Source organism: Atractosteus spatula, chromosome 18, assembly GCF_055471065.1.
Source record: "Atractosteus spatula isolate fAtrSpa1 chromosome 18, fAtrSpa1.hap1, whole genome shotgun sequence".
NCBI lineage: Eukaryota > Metazoa > Chordata > Actinopteri > Semionotiformes > Lepisosteidae > Atractosteus > Atractosteus spatula.
In genome coordinates this window covers 11,909,234-11,931,186 of record NC_142723.1, presented here as the reverse complement: position 1 = coordinate 11,931,186, position 21,953 = coordinate 11,909,234, and the positions used below count along the sequence as shown (strand labels likewise).

The window sequence follows — 21,953 nt, the reverse complement described above, 5'->3', positions numbered from 1 at the left end:
CTGACCTCGATCTGCCAGGACTGCTGCCAGTACCCACACGGGCATACAGGAGAGGGGGGGAAAGGTATTGTCTTCAAATTGCCACTGCTGCCTCTGACACGAGAGCTGTCCGACACAAGCACCAAGAAATGAACAGGACGAAAGGGGGTCCTGTCCTGCTGTCTTGCAGGATGTGGAGTCTCTCAGAGCCTGATTTAAGAAAAGCTCTCCCTGAAAATTGTTCTTATCATGACCTTACACGGCGTATTCCAGGATCATTTTCATGATGGTAAAGAGATGGGGAAACAACAGGAGCGAAGCCCTGTTTAAACCATGCACATTTAAACCATTCTTCCTGGAAGATCAACAGCTGCATTACAGCAAAGGGTTCAGTGCTGCTCTCATTCTCAGGATGTTTGTCGTTCTTCTGAAAGCCCACACGCTGTCCTTCTGTTTGCATTTGATACACAGCTCTTTCCACTGGGAAAAAAAAACATGGATTGAACTTCTTAGAAGTCTGAGAGTTGAAAGTCCTGTTATGTGGCTACTATTTGCCCAGTGGTCCTAGTCAAGATTTCGTTCATGGATTATGCTCTCTTTTCTGAGATTTATTTTGCTTTAGATACCACATTTCTAATTTGTTTTTTTTTAAAGCACCCAATCTGTCTAGTATCTTGTCACAATAAATCTTAAAGGGAAATTTCGGTAAAAAAAAAGCAGGAAATTTTTAATGGAAATTCATGCTTCACTGCAGGTCATGGTATGGGACTGTCTGCTATGTAATATTTCCATAAATCCAGCAGTGCGCTAGATGAGAGCGAGCCCTATTTACACAGTGTCATGTTCTCTTGATAAACTAACTCGTGGAGTCCACCATCAAGGGCCCCGGCCAGTTGCCCCCAGGCCTCTGTGAGTGAGTGGATCTTGACTCGGATGTGAGAAGTCCTGTCCAGTCCTGCACCCTGCTCTCAGCAGGGCCGCACCCAGCCGAGGCTGCTGTGACAGCGGTCGTGTTTGTGTGGGACCCAGCAGCACGTTCAGAGACACCAGAGGTTCGGGGAGCCTCACCCTGCACTCCTTCATATCTGTGTGAATGGGCTCATACTGTTGGGTCTGTTTTTACTTCTGATGGACATCGCTGAGAAGGAACACTGATTCAGTTGTATAGCCAGTGACTTCCAGGCACATTGCTTAAACTGTCTTCGTGAAATGTTTTTTTTTTGGTGTCAAAGCACCGAGCTTCACTTTGGTGTATTAAGAAGAGTCTCAGAAAGCAAATAAGCTCTACTATGGTTGCGAAATGAAACATGGCATTCTTTTCACTGCAGTTTTTCATAGGGTGACCTAGACCTAGGCAAATGATATAAACTTGCATTTTGTGACAGTTGCAAATGAAACCAAAAGAAAAGAGAGCATGGCATTCCATAGTAGTAAAGATGTCGTTCAAGAAACACAATGGAACAGCAGAACAGCAAGCCTGTTCCCGCCTCTACAGTGAAGGAAAGTGACCGAGGGATAGGCTGCTGTTGCTTAGCAACAAAAGGACTACGGTGTATGAATGCTTACCGTGTGTGCTTGAGACCTTGTACCTTCACTGAGAAATCACAGTCGTTATTAATGGAGCGGTCTCGGATCCTCTTCCAGAGAAATCCAGGCACAGGAGGCGCTTCAGAATGGGCAGCTGGGGGCGGGGGAGGGCATCCCTGATCTCCAGCCTGGAGTCCTGGCAAGCCAGGCCATGATCGAAAAGACGCTCACCGAGGACCCCAGGTGGCAGGGTAAGAGACTGCAGCCTTACTGCCAATCGGTTTGTTGACAAGATTAGTCAGCTGCTAGCACAGTGTTTTTTGTTGACCAGTTTTCTTATATATATTTTATTTTTACTTTGCCAGACTGGAAATTTGAGTCTGCTTTGTGTTTTATTGTAGTTTGACTTTGTCTTTTAATGTCTGTATTTTTAAGCACCTTCGTGGTTTTTCTTCAGTTGGCCGAATGGCAGCAGGTTCACAGTCATGGTATCTATTGTAAGCTTTTAGCACTTTATCCAGTTTTTGGATCTCCTGCGATCAGAATTCCATGAGAACATGCTGAGGACACACAAGCAACACAAGCAGACTCCCAATGCAGCAGATGCTTGTGAAATCAAACTCCCTTACCAGATATATATTCCCTTCTCTGTGTCGTATGTTCCAAACACACAAGAGGCATCTAAGCAAATAGGAATACAATGGTTATTTTACACCAATTCTTCCTGCCTGCGACAGCAACAAAGGAAAATTTCAGTACTTCATTATCCAACAGCATTACATTCATCAGGTGTGAATTTAGTTGTGCATTTCTGTTTCTGACTTTTCATGTCATGGAGACACTGCCATCTAGTGGACACACTAAATATATTAGAGCCCTTTTCAGGCAGTGTACAAATAGTTTAAGGTTTCTGTCCTGGACTTTATATCAAGCTGATAGTCAGCACTACAGTGTACATTTTTACATCGTCTGGTTAGTCATGCAAGGAAAAGGGCGGCTGACTGGGCAAGGTGTTTATTTTCCACAGATACCAACTTTGTTCTTGCTAACTACAAGACAGACCAGTGCACCAAGCCCCCCCGTCTCTGCAGACAAGGGTACGCCTGTCCACATTACCACAACAGCCGGGACCGCCGACGAAATCCGAGGAAATTCAAGTACAGGTCGGAAACGTGGAGCCAGCTTGCTTTTTTACAGCGTAATCGCGATGTTTACTTTCGACGTACAGCCATGCTGGTTAATGTGGTTGGCCAACCACGCGGGTGGTGTTCACACCTTCAGAATCAGAGTTATTTTTTAACAATGCTGATTAAAGACAATAATAAGATTAGAGATCTTTAAGCTTTTGTGTGGGACTGTTTTGTCTAATGTGCTTTTTTATAAACTAAACTGCTTTTTTTTTTTAAAAAAAAGTAATTATTTATTTGGCCAATACCTTTGCCCAAAGTGACTTAAATTTGCACCCATTTATACAGCTGGGAAGTTTACTGGGGCAGTTCATATATAATGGTACTTGCTCAAGGGTTACAACAGCAGTGACTTCTCTGGGAATCAAACCCACAACCCTCCAGTTACGAGTCCAGAACTATGAGCCCTGCTCCACACTTACTGCTTAAGATCTGTCTGCTGCAGCCGTCAAGCTGTGGTAAGGATCTGAAAGTAACCAGCTGTGTTTTTCTCTCATAGTTTCTCAGAACATTTTCTAAAAAATCCGATACAATGGCTCTGTGGTCTACTATTTTGTTACGGTGGCTACATTGCTTGTGCAATCTTGACTTCATCCTAGCATGCCTTGGCTTCAGAGTGATCGGATTAGGCTAGACGTGTAAAATGTCAGTCTTGTCAGTATGGAGCTCACACAGGGGGTCGATGAGGCCTCCTGCATGGTGATTGACAGTGGGTGTTGTGTATTGTCGAGGCATGAGAACTCATTTCTGGGGACTTGATTGCAGGTCCACTCCCTGTCCCAACGTGAAGCATGGAGACGAGTGGGGTGAACCTTCGAAGTGCGACAGTGGCGACAGCTGTCAGTATTGCCATTCACGCACAGAGCAGCAGTTCCACCCAGAGGTAAGCTGCTTAAAGCCTCCACCCGTACACGAATAGGAGCGAGCAAGCTCACAACTGGCCACCCACTGAAGCTCAGCAAGGTCAGCCTAGCCAGTACCTGGATAGGAGACCTCCTGGGAAAACTAAGATTGCTGCAGGGAGAGGTGTTAGACCACAGGGTGAGTGCCCCCAACTGGCCCACTATGTGGGTCCTAATGCCCCAGTATAGTGACAGGTACAGTATACTTTAAAAAAGGAGCTGTCTTTGGGATGAGACATAAAACTGAAAAACTCTCTATGGTTGTTAAAAATCCTAAGGCGTTTCTTGAAAAGAGTAGGGGTGTTGGCATCTTGGCCAAATTTCCCCCTGGCCTTTACCAATCATAACCTCCTAATAATACCCATCTCTGAACTGGCTTCATCACTCTGCTCTCCTCCCCACTGAGAGCTGGTGTGTGGTGAGTGTTCTGGCGCACTATGGCTGCTGTCGCATCATCCAGGTGGGGCTTCACACTGGTGGTGGTGGAGGGGATCCCCATTACCTGTAAAGCACTTTGAGTGGAGTGTCCAGAAAGTAATTATTATTATTATTATTATTAAGCTTGTTGTAATAGGAGATATTCACTTATGTCATGAAAACCTGGTGTGCACTGACTTGGGAGCTGCCAGTGAACGTTCATTGTGCAGGTTGAGCCCTGTGGTCCAGATATTGCTGCTCCAGTCCTGGGCTGGAATATGAGCAGGCTGGGAGCAGGATTCCCCACTGTTTAACTCCTGTATTCATGGCTTTATATGCAAGAGTGCCCCCCTGCGATATTGCAAGTCTCCTGCAGGCACTGCAGCACAATCTGTACGAGATGCTCATTCTAACATGCAGTTTTCAAAGAGCAGTGCTTTATGTTAAGACTGTATTGAACCCTTAACATGTCATACCTTGTTTCTTTTTTTTTTAGATTTACAAATCCACAAAATGCAATGATATGCGCCAGACAGGATATTGCCCTCGAGGACCGTTCTGTGCGTTTGCCCATGTGGAAAGTAAGGCATTTAACCATCTGCTGGGGTTACAGGGCCAGATACCTGCATGCAAGTAGGAGTAGGTTTTATCTTGCACTACCATTTGACCTGTTTTACACTTTACGAGCTATACATTTGTACACAGAAACCAAATGCTCAGGGACTGTTTTAGGCAGGTTTGTAGCTAAAAAGTGTTTCATTATTCACTTAATCAGTACAGTTAGTGTAGAAACCTGAAATGGCCCAGTTGCCCAGAAGGGAAATCTTTACAAATATTATTAATCCCTGTTTTTTGTCATTTCTTGCTTGTCCTACCTGGTTGCTTGTTTGGATTTTAATTATCACCCTGACATAGCAGTAAAATATAGTTTAATACTTAGTGAGGCACAGAAGGATTTCTATCGGTTACACTTCATAGTAATACATATGTGGTAAATGACAAACCTTGTCAGGCAGTCCTTGTTTCACTGGAGATTCATAGCTGACTTGCAGTCACATTGCCTGTGAATCACAAAGTGAATCCAAGAGTTTGGACTTTTTATCTGCTGTAGGGATCGTTTGCAAGCAGTTGAGATGGTAGTGTGCACAGGCAGTTGTTAAATTGCACTTCTGGATTGGTGTTCATTTCAGACAGTTCTTTGGTGTAATATGGAAAAAAAGCTCTTCTGAATTTACTGGCCACACTGTAAGATCTAATTTGACATAAAATCACCAGGCTAGAAATAACAATTATAGAGGTGAATAATCACAAGTACGATAAGATGGGAATATGATCCACATTGCCCATTTTACCCTGGGATCCAGTTGGGAGCCTTGGAATTGGATCCGCCTGGACCACCTGCTCCCAATGGTCACCATCTCTAGGCTTTTGGTCAGTGCTTTCCCAGCTGTGATTTACTGTTCTGAAGGTGGCTTCTCTGGGTACAATCGTAATGACACAGAGGACAGATCCCCCTCAGTGTAGTGACCTACAGTAAAAGAGGGAGTATACACAGGCTGGTGTTTCCATTAGATCCTCATACGAAGCCAAGCCTGCAAGAACGGGCCGAATGTTTGTCACCTTCATGTACTTCCTTCCATAAGGCTTGTCTGCCGCCGAGATTATCTTGCTCTCTATAGCGGCTTCCGTTCCGCTCTCTTCTTCTCCGGGCGACGCAGGCTCGAGAGAGCTCTGACCGCCCCCCCCCCCGTGCCGCGCTGTGTTGCAGGAATCCCTTCCGCCGAGGAGGCGATGAACACGCTGCTCACTGTGATGCACCCGGGGTCCCAGGCGAAAGCGGGGTCCCAGCCGTTCTCCGAGTGTCCGGGCCCCGACTGGGGGAGCAGCACCAACTCCGCCGGCAGCGCGGCCAACAGCAGTGGTCAAACAGGGAATGTATGTGGTTTCGCCAACAGCTGTGCTCCGTTTTCCTAACGTTGTTTGTGGGGGGGGGGGGGAAGGCCAGTGATTACAGCATGAGCTCCCAGATTCTTGTAATGTCCAAGTTCAGAGAAACATTTCCTGTGTATGTTAGTATGATTATACAATACCGGCACTTTAACTTTATAAAGCCAAATATTAGTCTCTCCATGAGGTTTAAGGGCTTTTGTACTGTTCACACCTCTGCTTTTCCGGCATAGCAGAGAATAATTTATCTAATTCATTATGGATTTTAAAATGGCCGAGATAAAGCGTTTTCCAAGTCTTAATTTTCCCTTTCATCCAATACACCTGTAGAATACCTGTGAAATTTCTTTTGTAAGAAAGGATAATTTTGCTGGTAGTAATGACACAGATTTGTAATGAATCATTCTTATCCCTTTTTTTAAGTCTGGTTGTAGTTTCTGTAATTTGTATATTTTTGTGTTATTACCTGTTCTGTATTATTCATTTCATCGCAAGATGGTCCCGTGTGAACCTCCTCTGAGAAGGTTTGTTTTTCCCCATAGTGGCTTGTAGACTCGTGCAGTCAAGACGTAGAGGCTGACGTTGAAAATATGTTCTGATTTCTGTACATTTGCCAGTCCACGTATTCTAAATATGTAATTCACTTCACTCCAGGTCGCATGAGCTGCTGTCCGTTTTACAGTTTTCGAATGCCTAAAAGCGCAGAGTAGCAAGCATGTTTTGCTGGCTCTGAAGCCTGTTTAAGTTCCCTCTGTCATTTTCTCCCTCAGGTTTCATGCTCTAGTAGTCCAACAGTAACCTCAAGCTCAGGAAGCAACAGTTCATTGTCCCCAATCGGACCCATCAGCAGGCCTAAAAGCTTTACTAACGGTAGCTTATGTTCAGAATCCACCACGTCCAATGTTTCGTCTCCAACGTCTAACTATCCCAAAGCTCCGGGGTTTGAACGTGAGGATCAGGTATATAAAGATTCATTTTTCTTTTCCCTCTCCTGACTGGAAGACCCAGTGCCCAGTGCTGTCAGTTTAAATTAAGGTTTTTTTCCCCACGAGCAGCTCTTTTCTGGTGTTCCCCCTCTCCTAGGCTGTTGCCTCCTCAAGTGAAGGGCGGAAATAGGCTCCTTACTCCCTAGTCTCTGTAGTAAAAACTTCGAAAGGGTTCTGGGTAACAGCGTCAGCTCTGAGGCAGAGTACAGCCAAAATGTTATTTTATGTTCAGGACAGTTGGGTAGAGCTGTATGAAACGATTATTCAGGTGGTTTTTCTTTTAAGAGCAGGTTGGAACAATCCCATTAGAGACGATTATTAGTGTTTCATTTTCTTTTTTCGACCAAAAAGAAGGTGTTCCTTCACAATTCATTTTTTTTGTTGTAATTGTCCAAAGAACAGTTTTTGATTTAAATATTCCTTCGCACTTGATGGAGGTACAAACTTTCCCCTAACTCTTAACAAACACATTTGGAGCAGACAGTTGTTGCTCAGCCGAAAACACTTCTGTAGCCTATCGCAGCACGACGGCTTCAGTCCAGACACCAGTAAGCTCATGGACCCAGAAGGCTGACTGGGCCTGCTCTCCTGGGACATGCCACAGCTGCACAGTGCCTTACAGGAGAGTCAGCCCGGCACAGGGGAGTGATGCATCCCTCACTGATGGCGCTGTCACCCGCCGGGCGATACAAGCTCACTCTTGAAGACTGGAGCTTGCCCCCCGGCACTCTGCCTTTTGCCACACCTCTTAGTCACGCTGGACCGATGGCGTAATGTTCCACCCAGCTGGTGATGTCCAGACTGTCGGGCTCTGCCCCTCACTTTTATTGGGAGAGGCACTCCGGATCCCCAGACCTGCCTTTCTGTCTCTACCACACCTGGCCTGCATTATCGGATCATTTCATCCAGCTCTACTGAAAGGGAGCCCACTGGCTTTTACTAGAGAGGTGGCTTTGCTCTCATATGTTTTAGGAGGTGTTCCGGTGAATTGAATGCACAGGATTCTGAATGCGTGTGTATCCTTCTTCGGCTAGTTTTTCAATTTTAACCTCTGCAAGTCGCTGTGACGTTTGTGATTGGATTTATGCGAAATGAAACCGATGAACCGAGTGTACATCTCAAAGCACATGGCAGTGTTGATTTGTCTGTGCTTCCTTTTTTAAGTTGTTTGGTTCTCGTTGGTCAGTTTTGGTTATAAGTATCTTTTCTGTCTCTCTGATGGGATGCTAGAAATCAAGTATTTGACCTGCCCTCCCAAAGCCCAGCTCTTTAAGCTTCACTGTTCTTTTTCACTCTTTAAATGGGAATTTTCTATTTCACGCCTAACCGTTTTAGAATCGCCACTCGTTAACCGGCACAGCTCGCCTGCACACCCCCAACACCGTGTGCAGGCACGCTTGTCTGACACGCCCCCCCTGGACTTGCAGCAGGGAGAGCAGCACCTGGAGGAGTGGTGCATCTCTCGCTGAAATGTCTTCAAACTCGAAGTTATTGGCTGTTCCCTGCCAAGAGCTGCCCCAGCCACCTTCAGTCCACCCAGCTGCAGCATCACTCAGCCACCTGGGTGCCTTGGACTTGGCCTGGGCCAGCAGCACCTGGGCTGCAGTACTCCTTATTGTTTTTCTCCATCACTGAGAAGCGCCGGTACAGTGATATCTAGGAGACCAATCTATTGCCTGTCCAAACGTTTTCAGCTGCAACTTACTCCACTAGAGTGTGTCTAGTGTTTAGCTCGGAGACATTGCACAAGTAAAAAAACAAAACTTGTTTAAAAGATGTTGAAACGTTGCCATCGCTAACCTTTTCAACCAGAATCCACAGCGTTAGTTTGCCTATTAACCTTAAAACAGCTGGGATTGGAAGAGTAGGTCACCTATTAAAAAGATGCAGTTATTGCCTCAACGGTGCAGGTCGTTATCGTTCCTGTGTTTGCTGGCTAATTGCAGGCCTGAGTCGTTCATGTCTGTTGTGCTGTTTTGGTTCGTTGGCATGTGTCTCCTGAAATCACGTCGTCTTCCTCATCCTCCAAAGTCTCATCTGGCACACAGGGGAATGAGGAATGCAGAATACTTCTTCAGGTGTAACTTTGATCATGCCAAATGGCACTTTAGAGCTGAATACATTTAAATTCAGTTTGGGCTGATGATTGCTGTGTGAGTTGTGTCATGGCTTGGAAAGGTCATCTCAGGTTGCCCTTTTTCAGTATTCTGAATGCAGGTGTGGGGTTCAGATTCATATTTATTGTAGCTTATGAATCACTCAGGATATAATTTCCTAACATTCACTGCACAGTTTGCCTTCACAACTTTGGTTACTGTTTTCTAGGCGAAAAATCTGAAGAGCCACCCAGTGGATGGTAATCAAAAACCAGTGGACCAAGAGAAGCAGGTGCACTTCATTTTGTTAATGGCGCAATTTTGTATTTGGATCTGGCAGTGGATTAAATGAGCAGCTTCAGAAAATGTATGAGGGTGGGGCAGAAAAGCTCAAAGGAATTCAATGGAGATGTATAGGAAAATCGTGATAGTCTTCAGTTCAAACTGGGAAATGTAATTCTAGTTACTGGATGGCTGTGCTTAGCCTGGTATTGAAGCTGTGTAGTTCTCATCTGGCCACACTAGAGGGCTGCATATGAACACAACCAATTCAGTTCTTTTCAAATGCAGATGTGAAGCAAATACTGCTAGACCTCCTTAGTTTTAGAGCTTTTAAAAGAGGATGTCTTCAATATGGCCTCAGTTGTATCACCAGTTATATCTTTTATTTTTTATCATCAAATATCAGTTATCATATTTATGATTAGTTAGATATTAAAAGCAGCAGAGTTTGCACAGCTTGTGGGAGAGGCAGCAGTAGTTCAAATCCCAAGAAGGGCGCCGCTGTGAAAGCAGGAAATTAAAATTTGGAGGCTTTTATGTCCTGATCACCAGGTGAGACTAACCGTTGCCCTTTTCCTGTTCGCAGAACCTCATTAGTGTTTTTTCAGCGGTCAACCCGCTGGCGTCCAGTATAACATCCAGTATAACGTCAAGCCTGGCCTCCAGCATCGGCTCCGACAGCTCGTCCCCAACCACTCTGTCCACAATGAACGCGAAAGCAACCCCCTTCTACCCTGGCAGCAACACAGTGGAATCGGTGATCGGTATGGGCAATAGTTGCTCTTTTAATAACAGTAACCTGAATTCACACGCTTCTGCTGCAGGCCAGTGTGAGGATGGGTTGAAAAGTACCTCTCTTTTATGACCAGCAGATCATTGGTTTATCTTGCTGTAAGTGATACTCTGAGTTGTCTGTCTATACTGTCTGTCTGTCCCTCTCTTACTGTCTGTCCCTCTGTCCATCTGTCCAGCTGCTTAACCATGTGTGAGCTGCTCAGATGCTGTATCCTGTGCTGAATCATGCACATAAGATGAGAAAATTATCCATGGCCTGCATTTCCTCTTAGCTGTAGTCAAGCACGTGTGGAGTTTTGGATCTTTGAAAGGCGCCATCTCTAGTCTCTCTAGGCAGGTTGGTGGATGGAGGGTCTTCTCGAATATTGAGGGAATTGTTAGGATATAATCTAATGGGGTTTTTAAAAACAGAAGGGCTGAACGCCACAAGAGAGACCAGTTTCAAGTCCTGCAATGTTTTTATTGCTTACCCACACTGTTGTAATAGGGGCAAAAATCTACACAAACAACCAGATACCATCCACATGTAGCTTCTTGTAATTCAGAATCACCCATGTTATCCAACATTTAATTTGGCAGTTTTTCCTAATCAGTGGTCTTGTCTTTGTTTGGCTTGTGATTTTTTTTATTTTTTCGAGAGGTGCAGAATTCAGCTGTTTCTGTCAAGCTGGGGGAGATTCCTACATGTCTGGAAATTTGCGGCAGCTAGAGAGGAACTTGAAAATCGGGAGGGAGTTTTCAGTATGCAATAACAATGGACGGGGAGTGTGTGTGTGTGTGTGTGTGCGTGCGCGCGCGTGTGCGCGGGGGGGAATGCAATTCTTAAAATAGCAACAGTGCATTAGGGCAGGGAGCGTGTCTGAGTGCATACCTGACTCTTTGGTGCTGCCAGGCAGCTGTGGTCACATGACTGGGGCTTGTGATTAGCCGGTGCATGTGCAAGGGGTCTGTGTCTGGAGGGGTGTTTGGAGAGAGAGGGGGAGGGAGGGAGAGAGAGAGAGACAGAGCTCACTGCTGCAGACAGTGAGTCAGCACTTAGATGGGCGGATACTTTCTCCCTTTTACAACTCCATAGCTTTCTGGCAGTGAGGTAGGGTGATTTTACTGGGGATTCACAAATAGAGTAAAAAAAGGTTGCGGTACAGAAGTGCTTAGTCAACAGACACATTGAGTGTTTACAGAATAGAGATTGTTTTAAAATGTGCAATTTCTAAGATGTGTACGCGAATATGTTCAGAATTTATGCTGGGATACCTGAGAGTTTTTTGCTTTGCTGCTGCATTTGTATGTTTTCTTGAAAATCTAGCTGTTGTCAGCCTTGTTAAAATGCAGTATTCCACAAGTACTGCGATTGGAAATGATTCTGTACAGTGATGCTGTGTGCATGTGCTCGATGCACAATGCTGCACGCACTTCTAACGCCGAATGTTGTGAATTAACAAGAAGTGCTCTCCGTCTGTGCCGGAGCCAGTGCATCAGTGACACTGCAGGGGTAGCCCTTAGGAATGGGTTAGGAGAAGTGAAGTACTGGATCTCTAATTTCGGAGAACAGGAGGCAGCGGAGAACAAAGCGCAGGGTCACGTTGCAGATGCTGAGTCACCAGTGTTACTACTCTGTTAGTTGTGTTAGCAACATCTGGATCAGCAACATGGGGCGAAGGACCTCATAATGGGATCTGATGGTGTTTTTCTGTTTTAACTGTGATCATTTAACCCATGCAAGGTCTTGGCATTCCAAGTTCAGTTTTTATTAAGTGTTCAGTACAAGAGGGCTGTTGTGCAAAGTGTGACCTTTGAAAAGAAAGATTTGCCCAGAAGCCCACATCTGGGCAAAGAGATCCCTAGCTCTGTGTGCTCCCAAGCCTGGGCAGTTTCAGCATTTCCTCTTTGCACATAGCCAGGCACCCGACTACTCACACAGCTCTAGTTGCTATAGCGATGCCCTCTGCTCTGCGTCATTCTTTTGGAATTAATAAGCTCTGCTCTGCGTTGATTTCTTTGGGGAGATCTGTCCAGTGTGAATTGGAATTCTGCCGTTTTAACGGAACTTATTGAACTGCGCTTGCTACTGTTTGCAAGTTAAAAATCACAGTGAAATACACGTTTAGTTGTTGTGTAGGTTCTGCGACAGTGTCTTTTTCCTCTGGTTTTAGGCCTGGTTTGCGCTTTTAAAGTCCATTTTTGTGTTTGTTTTTTAAAAAGCTTTCTGTAATTTGTAATGATTTGAGAGCACAGTAACAGGTAATTTTTCTCAATTCTTTGCTTATTTTGCAAACTGTGAAAAGTGGCAAGAAAAATTGAGTTTTGCTAAAGTTGTTTAAATCTTAAAACGTTTTCATCTAACTTTTCCTTCATCAGAGACTCCGAATCCTGGCTGTACGAGTATTTTTCATAGTAAGAGTGAGCCTCAATTTAATAAGTGTATACATACACAGACTTTAAAGAATATTGCTCCTTCTCACAAAGTTTCTCTGTAGTACAACATATTTATATTTTTAAATAAAATCGTATTTCTAAAATGTACTTTTGACTACAGTAAACCTTTGCTGACACTTGATGGTTTTACTTTGCAGGTTCTGCTCTTGACCTGAACTTTGGCGACATTAACGTCACTCTTGATAAGGAACTGGAAGAAGAAGAGAATAGTGATCTTGGCTTAACAAGTAAGCAGAATGGTGTGAGTGAGCTGAAAAAGATTGGTGGGGTCTTTCAATTTAGGCCTTGGGCTGTAGAGTCTAGGGGTCTGCTGGTTTGAGTTTACCAGGTTACCCTAATCATTTTGGCACAGCTGCTTGATTTGTCACTCGATGCTGACCCCTGTGGGTTTCCAGTCGCCTGTGACGCAGCGGTGGTGAACGAGAGTCGTCCAGTGCCCTAGCCCAGCTGTTGTTGCAATGGGAGTACGTGCTTGGTCAGACCTGTGTGCGATCTTGAAGTCTGCGTTGCTCCAGTAGTGGTTCGGGCCTGGCTGGTGAAGAGTTTTTCCAAAAATATTGCCAGTTCTTAAATAAACATGGTAACTCTTACGTCGTGTAAACCCTAGCATCTGATAATTGCTCGATAAACAAATATCTATAAAATGGCATTTAGCATAGCATTTAACTTTGTATAAATGTTTTTTATATGACTGTGCCCATGGAAGGAGAGCTGTGATGCTGATAAAGAGAACCCCACACTATATAAATTAGTAAATAATAATTTGTAAGGATGTGTAAAGTGGCTGGTAGAACACTTCAAGCATTAAGATTTGTAACTTTTTCATGGGATGATAAAAATTCAGACTTTGTTATATTGTTAGATTTGATCACTATCATTAGCCGGAGTCTACAAAACTACCTTTCGTGCGTTTTCCTTGCTTTGACGTTCAGCTTTCCAACAGAAACATTACAAATGACCAAAAAAGGGTTTGAGTTGGTGTATTTTTCTTTCGTTCATTTTCACCCATACAGGTCAGAGGTTGTTAGGAGGTTCGGCCCCTGTCAATATTCCTGGCTCCCTTGCTCGCTCTTCCTCGCTCCATTCTTCCTCCTCGCTCTCTGCCTCTCCGCTGAGCTCGTTGTCTCAGTCCCTCTCTCAGTCCGTCCTGTCCTCGGCAATGGCACCGCAGCAGAGTCAACCCCAGGCCCAGCCAGCCAAGGCAGAGCACAGCCTTCTGGGAACTTCGGCCTCCTCCCAGAATTCCCTGGGTAAGAAAAGACTAAACAGAGAATAGCTGTAAATAGGCTTGGTACTTTAACACCTGATTGCTTTCTTTGTCTGACTACAGATGGTAAGTTTCTACATTTAGAGTAATAACTTGATTAGTAATCAGTTAATTGCATGGTTGCACAGATTTATTTTAAGCCTTTGTAGGGGGGAAAACAAGATAAACACCTGGGTCTTCTATACTGTGATTAAACTGCAGTCTTTAATGCACCAAAGCTGTTGTTCAGGACAGTGAAGAATATATTTTAAATTGCTTAAGTGCTGTTGACCAGAGTTGTTAACCAGTTGCTTCTAAGCAAATAACGGCTCTGGAGAATTAGAAAATAGTTGTCATGTGTTCTGCCTCTGCAGGTTTAAACGGAGGCGCCGGCAGCATCTGGGACTTTGTGAGCGGGAGCTTCTCTCCCAGCCCGTCGCCGGGGTTCAGCACCATCGCCTCGGCAACCGCCTCCAGCGGGGCCGACCTCGCCCGGTTACGGAGAGAGCTGGACGACGCCAAGAGGAAGATCAAGCAGTGGGAAGATTCTTGGCAGCAGGTTAAACAGGTTCGTCCTGTAATACAATGTCTGTACAGCAAGCACTAGTTTACAACAGTTTCAGCATGGTGCTCATTGTCCTGCCCATTATTTAAATTGCTCCAGTTACGCCAGTATAAGAATGAAACACCTTAGGCGTGACTCTTCCAGGCCAAGCCGGAGCACCAAGAGCCCGCTCGCTGACTGGAGCTGGGCTTCGGTTTGTTCTAGAGACGAGAAGCAATGCATAACTGTGCGCAAGCTCCCAGCCGATGAGAGTTTGGCTTGATAATGTTCGATTACTGTACGGCCACAGCCTGGGCTGTCCTAGCAGATGTAGTGTCCAACCACTGCCGAGCTGGAGGAGTGAAGGCAGACACTGGTTAATCCACACGAAATCCATCTCGCGCCTTTACATTTGTTTCTAAACCCTCTGTGAAATGGACTTTGCTTTAAAAGACTTGGGATGTAATGGACAAAATCAGCTAAAGGAGAGATGCTGGGCTTGTAACCGTGAAGTGCTGAAATAATGGACCTACCCCTTTTTACTCTTGTTGTTTATGATGCATATGTTTTGTATGCTTTAGTGACATTTATGCAGTATATTTATCACACAGTAAATAAAGAGCTTGTATATTTATGATAAAGGTACAGGCACAATTTTTGTTGTTGATTACAATTGTTAAAATAAGTCAAATGATCCAAAAAGCATATATACATAGTGAATATATTTTTTTCTCCTGTAATAGTGTTTTTTTGTTGAAATACGTAATTTGTGTTTTAACCCCTCATTAGTCTATTAAACTGAGAGTTAACTGTAAATATAAAGAAATTTATTTTGAAAATTGTTATTCTATGTTATTAATTTTTTTTATATTCTGTGGTAGAAATATCAGTAATGCTATTAACGTAACCCCAATGAAACATGAAAATGTTTCACTTATGTTTGAGATAAAAAACCCTGGCAGATCTCAGACCATTTGAGGTCATGCTAGAATTCCAGCCCATCTCAACATTTCTGCCAGACATACGTTTCTTGCATTGGAAAATTTTGTAAAAAAACTGACTGATTGTGCCGGGCGTGTGCGAGTGTGTGCGCCGACTGTGCCGGGCGTGTGCGAGTGTGTGCGCCGACCAAGTGCGCCGACTGTGCCGGGCGTGTGCGACTGTGTGCGCCGACTGTGCCGGGCGTGTGCGACTGTGTGCGCCGACTGTGCCGGGCATGTGTGAGTGTGCTGACTCTGCCGACTGTGCCTGCCTGTTTGTAGGCTTGCGACGCCTGGCAGAAGGAGGCCCAGGAAGCGAAGGACCAGGCGAAGGCGGCTGAGGCCGAGCGGCAGCTGGCCTTCCAGAAGAGAGACGATGCGGAGCGCAGGCTTAAGCAACTGCAGGAGGACTTCACCGCCGTGTGCCCCTCTCCCAGCGTACCCCTCCTGCGCAGCTGCGGGGACATCGACCAGCTGCCTTTACCAAAGCTTCACTCCATTCAGAGCCAGCTGCGGGCCGATCTGGAGCTCATCGACGGGGTAAGCACAAGGAAATCCCCTATCCATTTCAAGTCCTGATCCTTCAGTATCTCAGATCGCACATATAATGTCCTTACATCTCGTAGATGTAAATTAGCTCTCAAAGAGAGACATTGAACTTTTTCTTCACACTAGATCTGTGCTAGGTAAGTGCCTACTCATCAATCGGCGCAAGTTCACTCATCAGGAAAAGTGCATAATGTTGTGTTATTGCAAATAAGTGTAGGAGCAGTGTGGGATCTGTCCAGATGTGAATTTATTGTTTGTTCAAAGGCTTCTCCAGATCTGGACCTCTCCCTTTTACTTTGTCCCTGTTGCAGTTGTGCACCTCATTTTTGTCCAGAGTGACGTACTGAGACTCGTGGCAGAGTCACCAACAATAGGCCCACAATAGTGAGTCAGTGGTAGAGCTGGGGGTTTAACTGGTGACATTTCTCTTAACCTTCCCGAAAGCTTTACTTGAAACATGCAAGTATGCAACAAATGGTCTGTAACAATTTCTTCAACCTGTAGATTTTTATGATTATTTCCAAATTGATTTTCTACACATATTTGCTGTCATAGTTCCATCCTGCTACTCTCCTACTGTAGCCTGTTGGGTCACATACCCATGCTGTTCTGTGCTCCATGATCCACTGCCTGAGTTCTGAGTTTGTCTGCCTTGTAACTTTAAACTTCACTTTTAAGTTCAGAATTTAAGTTCAGATTTTTGCACTCATTTCTGTGCTGTAATCAAGCTTGCCTCTTGGCATACTATAATGTTCAGCAAGCAGGCCGCATGCAAATGAGAGGAAAAGAGGTTTTTGTGATCAGGAAAGACTCATCAAAGTTAAGAGCCAAAGACTCTACTTCTCAATCAAGCCCTAAACAGTTACTTGGAAAACAGTGCATTAAAGGGGAGCTGCAGTCCCAATTTCTCAGACCGGTTATTAAATCTCAGTAACAAAACAAATTAATTGACTGTATAGAGAAATCTTATGAATTTCGAGTGAAGCACAAAATTGTGAACTTTGTGAAAGTACTGTTAAGTCGCCATGTTGTCGCAAACCCCTGGTCTTACCATGGGCCAGAGAGAGAGTTCCCACGAATTGCGACATGAAGCGGCCCTTCCTGCTCAGTAGTCACCATAATGGCTAATGATGGGATGTACGAGCGAACAAGTACAGGTTATGCAGCAGACATTTGACCGCAGAAAATTTCCAACGTGATCTGCATGCAGAATTAACAAGTAAGTAGTACAATAGTTGTTGGCAAAACGGTCTCAAAGTTGAGAGCATTATTTCTATTGGATTAAGAGAGATTAAGAGATTAAGCCTGCTTGTTTACAATCGAACAGGGCCGCTCCACCTCACCAGTTTTTGTGAAGTTTGTTTGCATCGTTCTGAATCGCAGATCCTGGGCCTGCGTATACCTGGACGTTTAGTCTTTTTTGACATGCAAATGGGAGGTTTTGCAAGTTAGTGTGTTACTTTGCAAGTTAATTTTGTTGTGGTTTGAAATGTCCTCATCAATGCAGATTCGTTCTAACTCCGAAATGTAAAAATCGCGCTGCGGTTCCCCTTTAATGTGAAGTGTTGTTCTGCTTGAAAGGTGTGTACTGGTGCCTGTTGCATGAAGGATACTAACTGTTCTTTTTTCAACACACAGGTAATATATCAGCTTCAGTCAAAGAAATGTATAGTGTGCCAAAAGCTGGATCGCAGCGTCGTGTTACAGCCTTGTCAACACTATGTGCTTTGTGAGAACTGCGCACCGAGCAAAACAGAATGTCCTTACTGTAAGACAAAAATACTGAAGTGGTGATGTGGAAATCTCCAAGGTACAATTCCTGGATCTAGCCCTTTGAAGAACTAATAATATGCTAACAGATTAAATACAGCATTTTGTGTTTTTCAGTATTTCTTATAGTGTTTGAATTAATAGTTATATTAGAAATTATTAATGGTGTTTGACTGGTACTTTCCGACTGTGTTTTTCAGGAGACCTGCCAAGACTCTTTCTTTGTCAACAATCTTAAAATTTCAAGACGTATTCATATTTTTCCCTGCCGTTAATTTTTTAAATATTTCAATTCGTATTATCCCAACTTCACGGCCCTCTTTAAGGCTCTTAATGTTTGCAGAATTAAGAATGTTTAAGAATGAAGAAAAGTATCAGTCAAACACTATTACTGCTACTAGACATGTGAAGAGACTCATTTCTTGTAAAAGCACTTTGTTGACCTGGGGATTTGTTTAAGGTTACTTTAGAAAATTGCTTTAAGCTGCTTTGTAGGTTTTTTTTCATTTTTTTTCTAAATATACTATTATATGAAGCTTTTTTGTTTGTGTACTGTGAAACATAATAGAATATTTCATATTCAATTTCTTACTGTTAAATCCTGGTATAGTAAATATATTGTTAAAAATTTCATATTCTAAAAATAGTACTTAATAAATATTAATATTAGTATTGTTGAACTTGCTTAGGATTTTTACATTTTTGAATCAAAACAGAAATTAAGTGCAAACTTTTAATGCTTACAAGCATAACCAGCAGTTATAGTAATATCATAAAGGCACATATGCTAAAGCATTTAGGAAATCAATTGCCATTTTAATTTTTTGTGTTTTTTAATATATGTTTTGATGTTGGAGGAACCAACTTCTATCAGTTACAATACCATAACCAAACGGTCCTGTGGTAATTTGTAACTGTTTGTTTCATAGAGAATTGGTTTTGTATGACTCCTAGCCTCTTGAAACTGTTATGAACAGACCTGATACTTGGCCACTTGCTCTCTTAAGTGCCTTGCCTCAGAAAATCTCAGCATTTGTGAGCAATTCAAGATTGTAGTAAAACAAATGGCTACAGCTGATTAAAAGGCTTGTGCAAATTTTGATTAGAAATATAATTTTTTGGGGGGGGGAATGAGTAATGTAGGCTGATCTACAGAGCTCTTTGAAATCCTCCTTTCTAATTCCAGACTGGTCCATGTGAGAACATTGCTAATGTCAGTGCTGGAGGCCTGACAACAAGCTCACAGCTCCTGTCCCCAGTTCTCTGGTCTGATGAGCAATGGTGCTTTTTTCAGTGATTTTATTTGGTGTAGCTATAGTATCGATTCAAATTGTTGACCATCTTTAATTTTACTTGGTTAGGAGTATGCAATTCAGGAAAAAATATCTTTCCGTGTTCATGTAAAAACAACTGGCACTGTTCTTTTTGTGATATGGGGGGGAAAAAAGAATTCTGTACTGTCTTTACAGGGGAAATCAATGGTGTTTAATCTGTATTCTGTTCAGTCTGTGTTGTCAAATACGACCGTGTAATGTGCTTAGGTTTAAACTAATTTAAATGACCTACTACTGTGTTCACAAACAATGTATTTGTGTTCATATTTCTTTATTCTGTATAGCTTGGTCCTTTAATATTTACAGCAAAGATTATGTTCAGCAGAAAGGAAATAGTTTCACTCACAACCCTGAGAAGTATATTGATGTATAAGAAACAAAATGGCAGAAATGTTCATTTGCATGCCAGACAGAATTAGGGGGACAGAATAGGGGTCCATTTCATTGCACAGTAAAAAACATCAGTAAAATGCACACAAAAACATAAGTCATACATTAGTGGAGGAATAGTGGTGTTTACAGTGAGTTCTTGCAGAACGTTTTTTTTAGTTGTGAAATGCAGTAAGTTTTAGATGCATTTCCTAATCTGATTTCACATGTTATTTTGGGAACTTTCCATGCTTTTTCAAATCTGCAAATACAGCAACTTATACACCTGAAATCTTCAGATGTACCAAAACTAAGACTCGTTGTGAGCTATGTTAAAACAGTTTAAACAAAAAGCTTGCACTAGGCCAGCCTTACAGGGTTCAGTATTGCAAGGTGTGGACTAGTGAGTGCTTTTAAGTACAGAAAACCACCTTCCAATATGGATTGCTAGTTTTTGGGGAAAGACTGTGCTTACAGACCACAATAGGGTCATATATTCCTTGCATCAGATGAGACCTCTTAATCCCTCTTCTGGGTCTTATATAATTTAAAGTTTCAGTATTAACATCATCTCCAAATTCTCTCTTGAAGTTTCAGATGTTTCTCAACAGGTGACTTAAATTAACATGACTAATGCATAGTAATTGTTGACTAATACACAGTCATTTTTTAACATACCAAAGTGCTGTCGCCTGTATTTCATTCACAGTGTTGCTCTCAAAACGTGTAAGAAATGTCAAAAAGTAGCAGTATTACAAGGAGCCCTCCTGTTTAATGTTAATGAGGAGGGAGGGAGAAAACTATTCCATCTGCCTTTGCTGACAATATTAATGGACTCTTTAGACCACGTTTTGTAGGTTTTTTTGCCAAAGACCTTTCCTGTTCTACTAGAATTGTTCTTTTTGTAATTTTATTTTAATTTTTAACATTCTAAGCAAGAAAACAGCTAGAAACCAGATTTTTGAGAAATGACCAAACTTTGTTCAAATTTAACTTGTGTATTTATCAGATCCTGTAAAACAGAAATGTAAAATGTAAACTGTATCATTCAATTCAGGATGGTGTTTTGTGGTAGGTATAAGGAATGCACAAGTTTAAAAAAAAAAAAATCATAACTGTTTGAACTGGCAGTAGTTCATAGTGAAGGAATGTTAGAAAAACGAATGGTATTTGTGTTAATATTCCAAAGTGGCCATATGGATCAGTACTTCATTAAGAATTAGTACAGTTTTTTGTGCTGAACTGTCACTTATTTGTAAGCTTTGTAATCAATATCGCATATGTATGGTTGTGCACTACTATTCTGCTGTCAGGAGGAACTATATATGGAGTGTAAGGTGCTTTCTTTAGTTTTCATTTGCCTGGTTTATTCTCATTATTCAGTTAAAGTTTAACTGGATTATCTAACATCATTTATTTTTAACAGAATTATCACTGTTCAGTTAAAACAATTGAAGTTTAGTTTACTTTGTATTTTAAACCCAGAAGTAGCTAGATTATCACATAATGCTTAGCAAATTTGTATTTGTTTTAGCCTAAAATAAGACCAATTTGCAGATGCATTTTAAAAAAACCTTCAGCTTCACTTTGTGGGCTCGAACCGCCAACCTTTCGCCTGTCAGTTGCGCCACAGAGATGTGTGTAGAAACGCCCAGAGAGATGAGGTCCGTCGGGTTTGAGGCAGTGGGTCATGATCGTTACCAGAGGAAGCCTACACAGATGCAGTCTCAGCCTTGCTCGCAAACCCCGAGCCTTCTGTCCTGCTTACCACAAAACCCGTTTTTTGACTCAAAGGAACTGACCTTTGCTGTTTTTGGTCTTGTTTATATTTCACCTTGGTACAGCAGTTGCATAATAAGAGAAGAGCATTCTTGCCATAGCTGTTGATGAAAGGTTTTCATGGGTAACCAAGCCACAACTCCAGTCTCCAAGGGAAACATTATTTTCGGTTTTCACTTGAGCCCTTGCATTTTGTAGCTGAAGTTATATGTAAATGTCGTTTTCATCCCACCTTCAGTCTGGAACGGGTGTTGCACTGACTTGATCACGGGTGACGGCACACTCTTGCATTCCTTAACTAGCACAGATTACAGCCCAAGCAGCCCCACATGAACTAATGTCCTTTATCTTGGAAATATGCCCTTTTGCATATTTGCAAGTGAAGAATACAAAGAAGTAACTGTTCATTCACTACACACTTGGGTTAGAAGGTTCTATTTAAAGAGACAGCAGACCCAAACCTGTTAGAACAAGACACGCAAGTGAATGCTTTTTGGAGCAGTGGTGTTCTTACCCTGTGCTAAATTCAGCAGTGCTATTGGTTTAGCTTATCAGTACCCCCTATTGGCCCCAGTTCAGTAGCCTCTTCAGTACCAAGGCTGAGAAAAGTACACAGTTTTCTTGTAGGTATATCACTTGTGCCAGAGTGGACATCCTAGTAAAGGCTCTGATATGAGCACAGTTGAGCTCTATGATCATGGGTTCAAGCCGTAGTCGCATCACTAGCTGATGGTGACCAGGTCTCCCCAAGGGTAGAGTCCAGCAGAATGAGTGCTAATGATGGGGTGGGCATAGTCTTGGTGACTCAGCGCCCCCCTGTGGCCACTT

General features: G+C 43.0%; 1 protein-coding gene across 2 annotated transcripts in view; it reads left to right on the top strand.

Moving 5' to 3' along the window:
- The window catches only part of unkl (unk like zinc finger), a 40,556-nt gene extending 21,530 nt beyond the window's left edge, over positions 1-19,026 (top strand). Inside the window, exons 4-16 of one of the 2 annotated variants that reach the window (XM_088937015.1) lie at positions 1,624-1,757; positions 2,534-2,669; positions 3,459-3,576; positions 4,509-4,593; positions 5,781-5,947; positions 6,730-6,918; positions 9,271-9,333; positions 9,910-10,087; positions 12,692-12,781; positions 13,568-13,804; positions 14,175-14,368; positions 15,607-15,864; positions 17,512-17,812. In XM_088937015.1, the coding sequence (XP_088793141.1) occupies positions 1,624-1,757; positions 2,534-2,669; positions 3,459-3,576; positions 4,509-4,593; positions 5,781-5,947; positions 6,730-6,918; positions 9,271-9,333; positions 9,910-10,087; positions 12,692-12,781; positions 13,568-13,804; positions 14,175-14,368; positions 15,607-15,864; positions 17,512-17,667 (2,005 nt within the window). In that variant the 3' untranslated portion in view covers positions 17,668-17,812. Of the gene's footprint in view, positions 1-1,623; positions 1,758-2,533; positions 2,670-3,458; positions 3,577-4,508; positions 4,594-5,780; positions 5,948-6,729; positions 6,919-9,270; positions 9,334-9,909; positions 10,088-12,691; positions 12,782-13,567; positions 13,805-14,174; positions 14,369-15,606; positions 15,865-17,511 lie in introns of both variants that reach the window. The other variant, XM_088937014.1, reaches the window with a different exon arrangement.
- Positions 19,027-21,953: the final 2,927 nt, after the last annotated feature.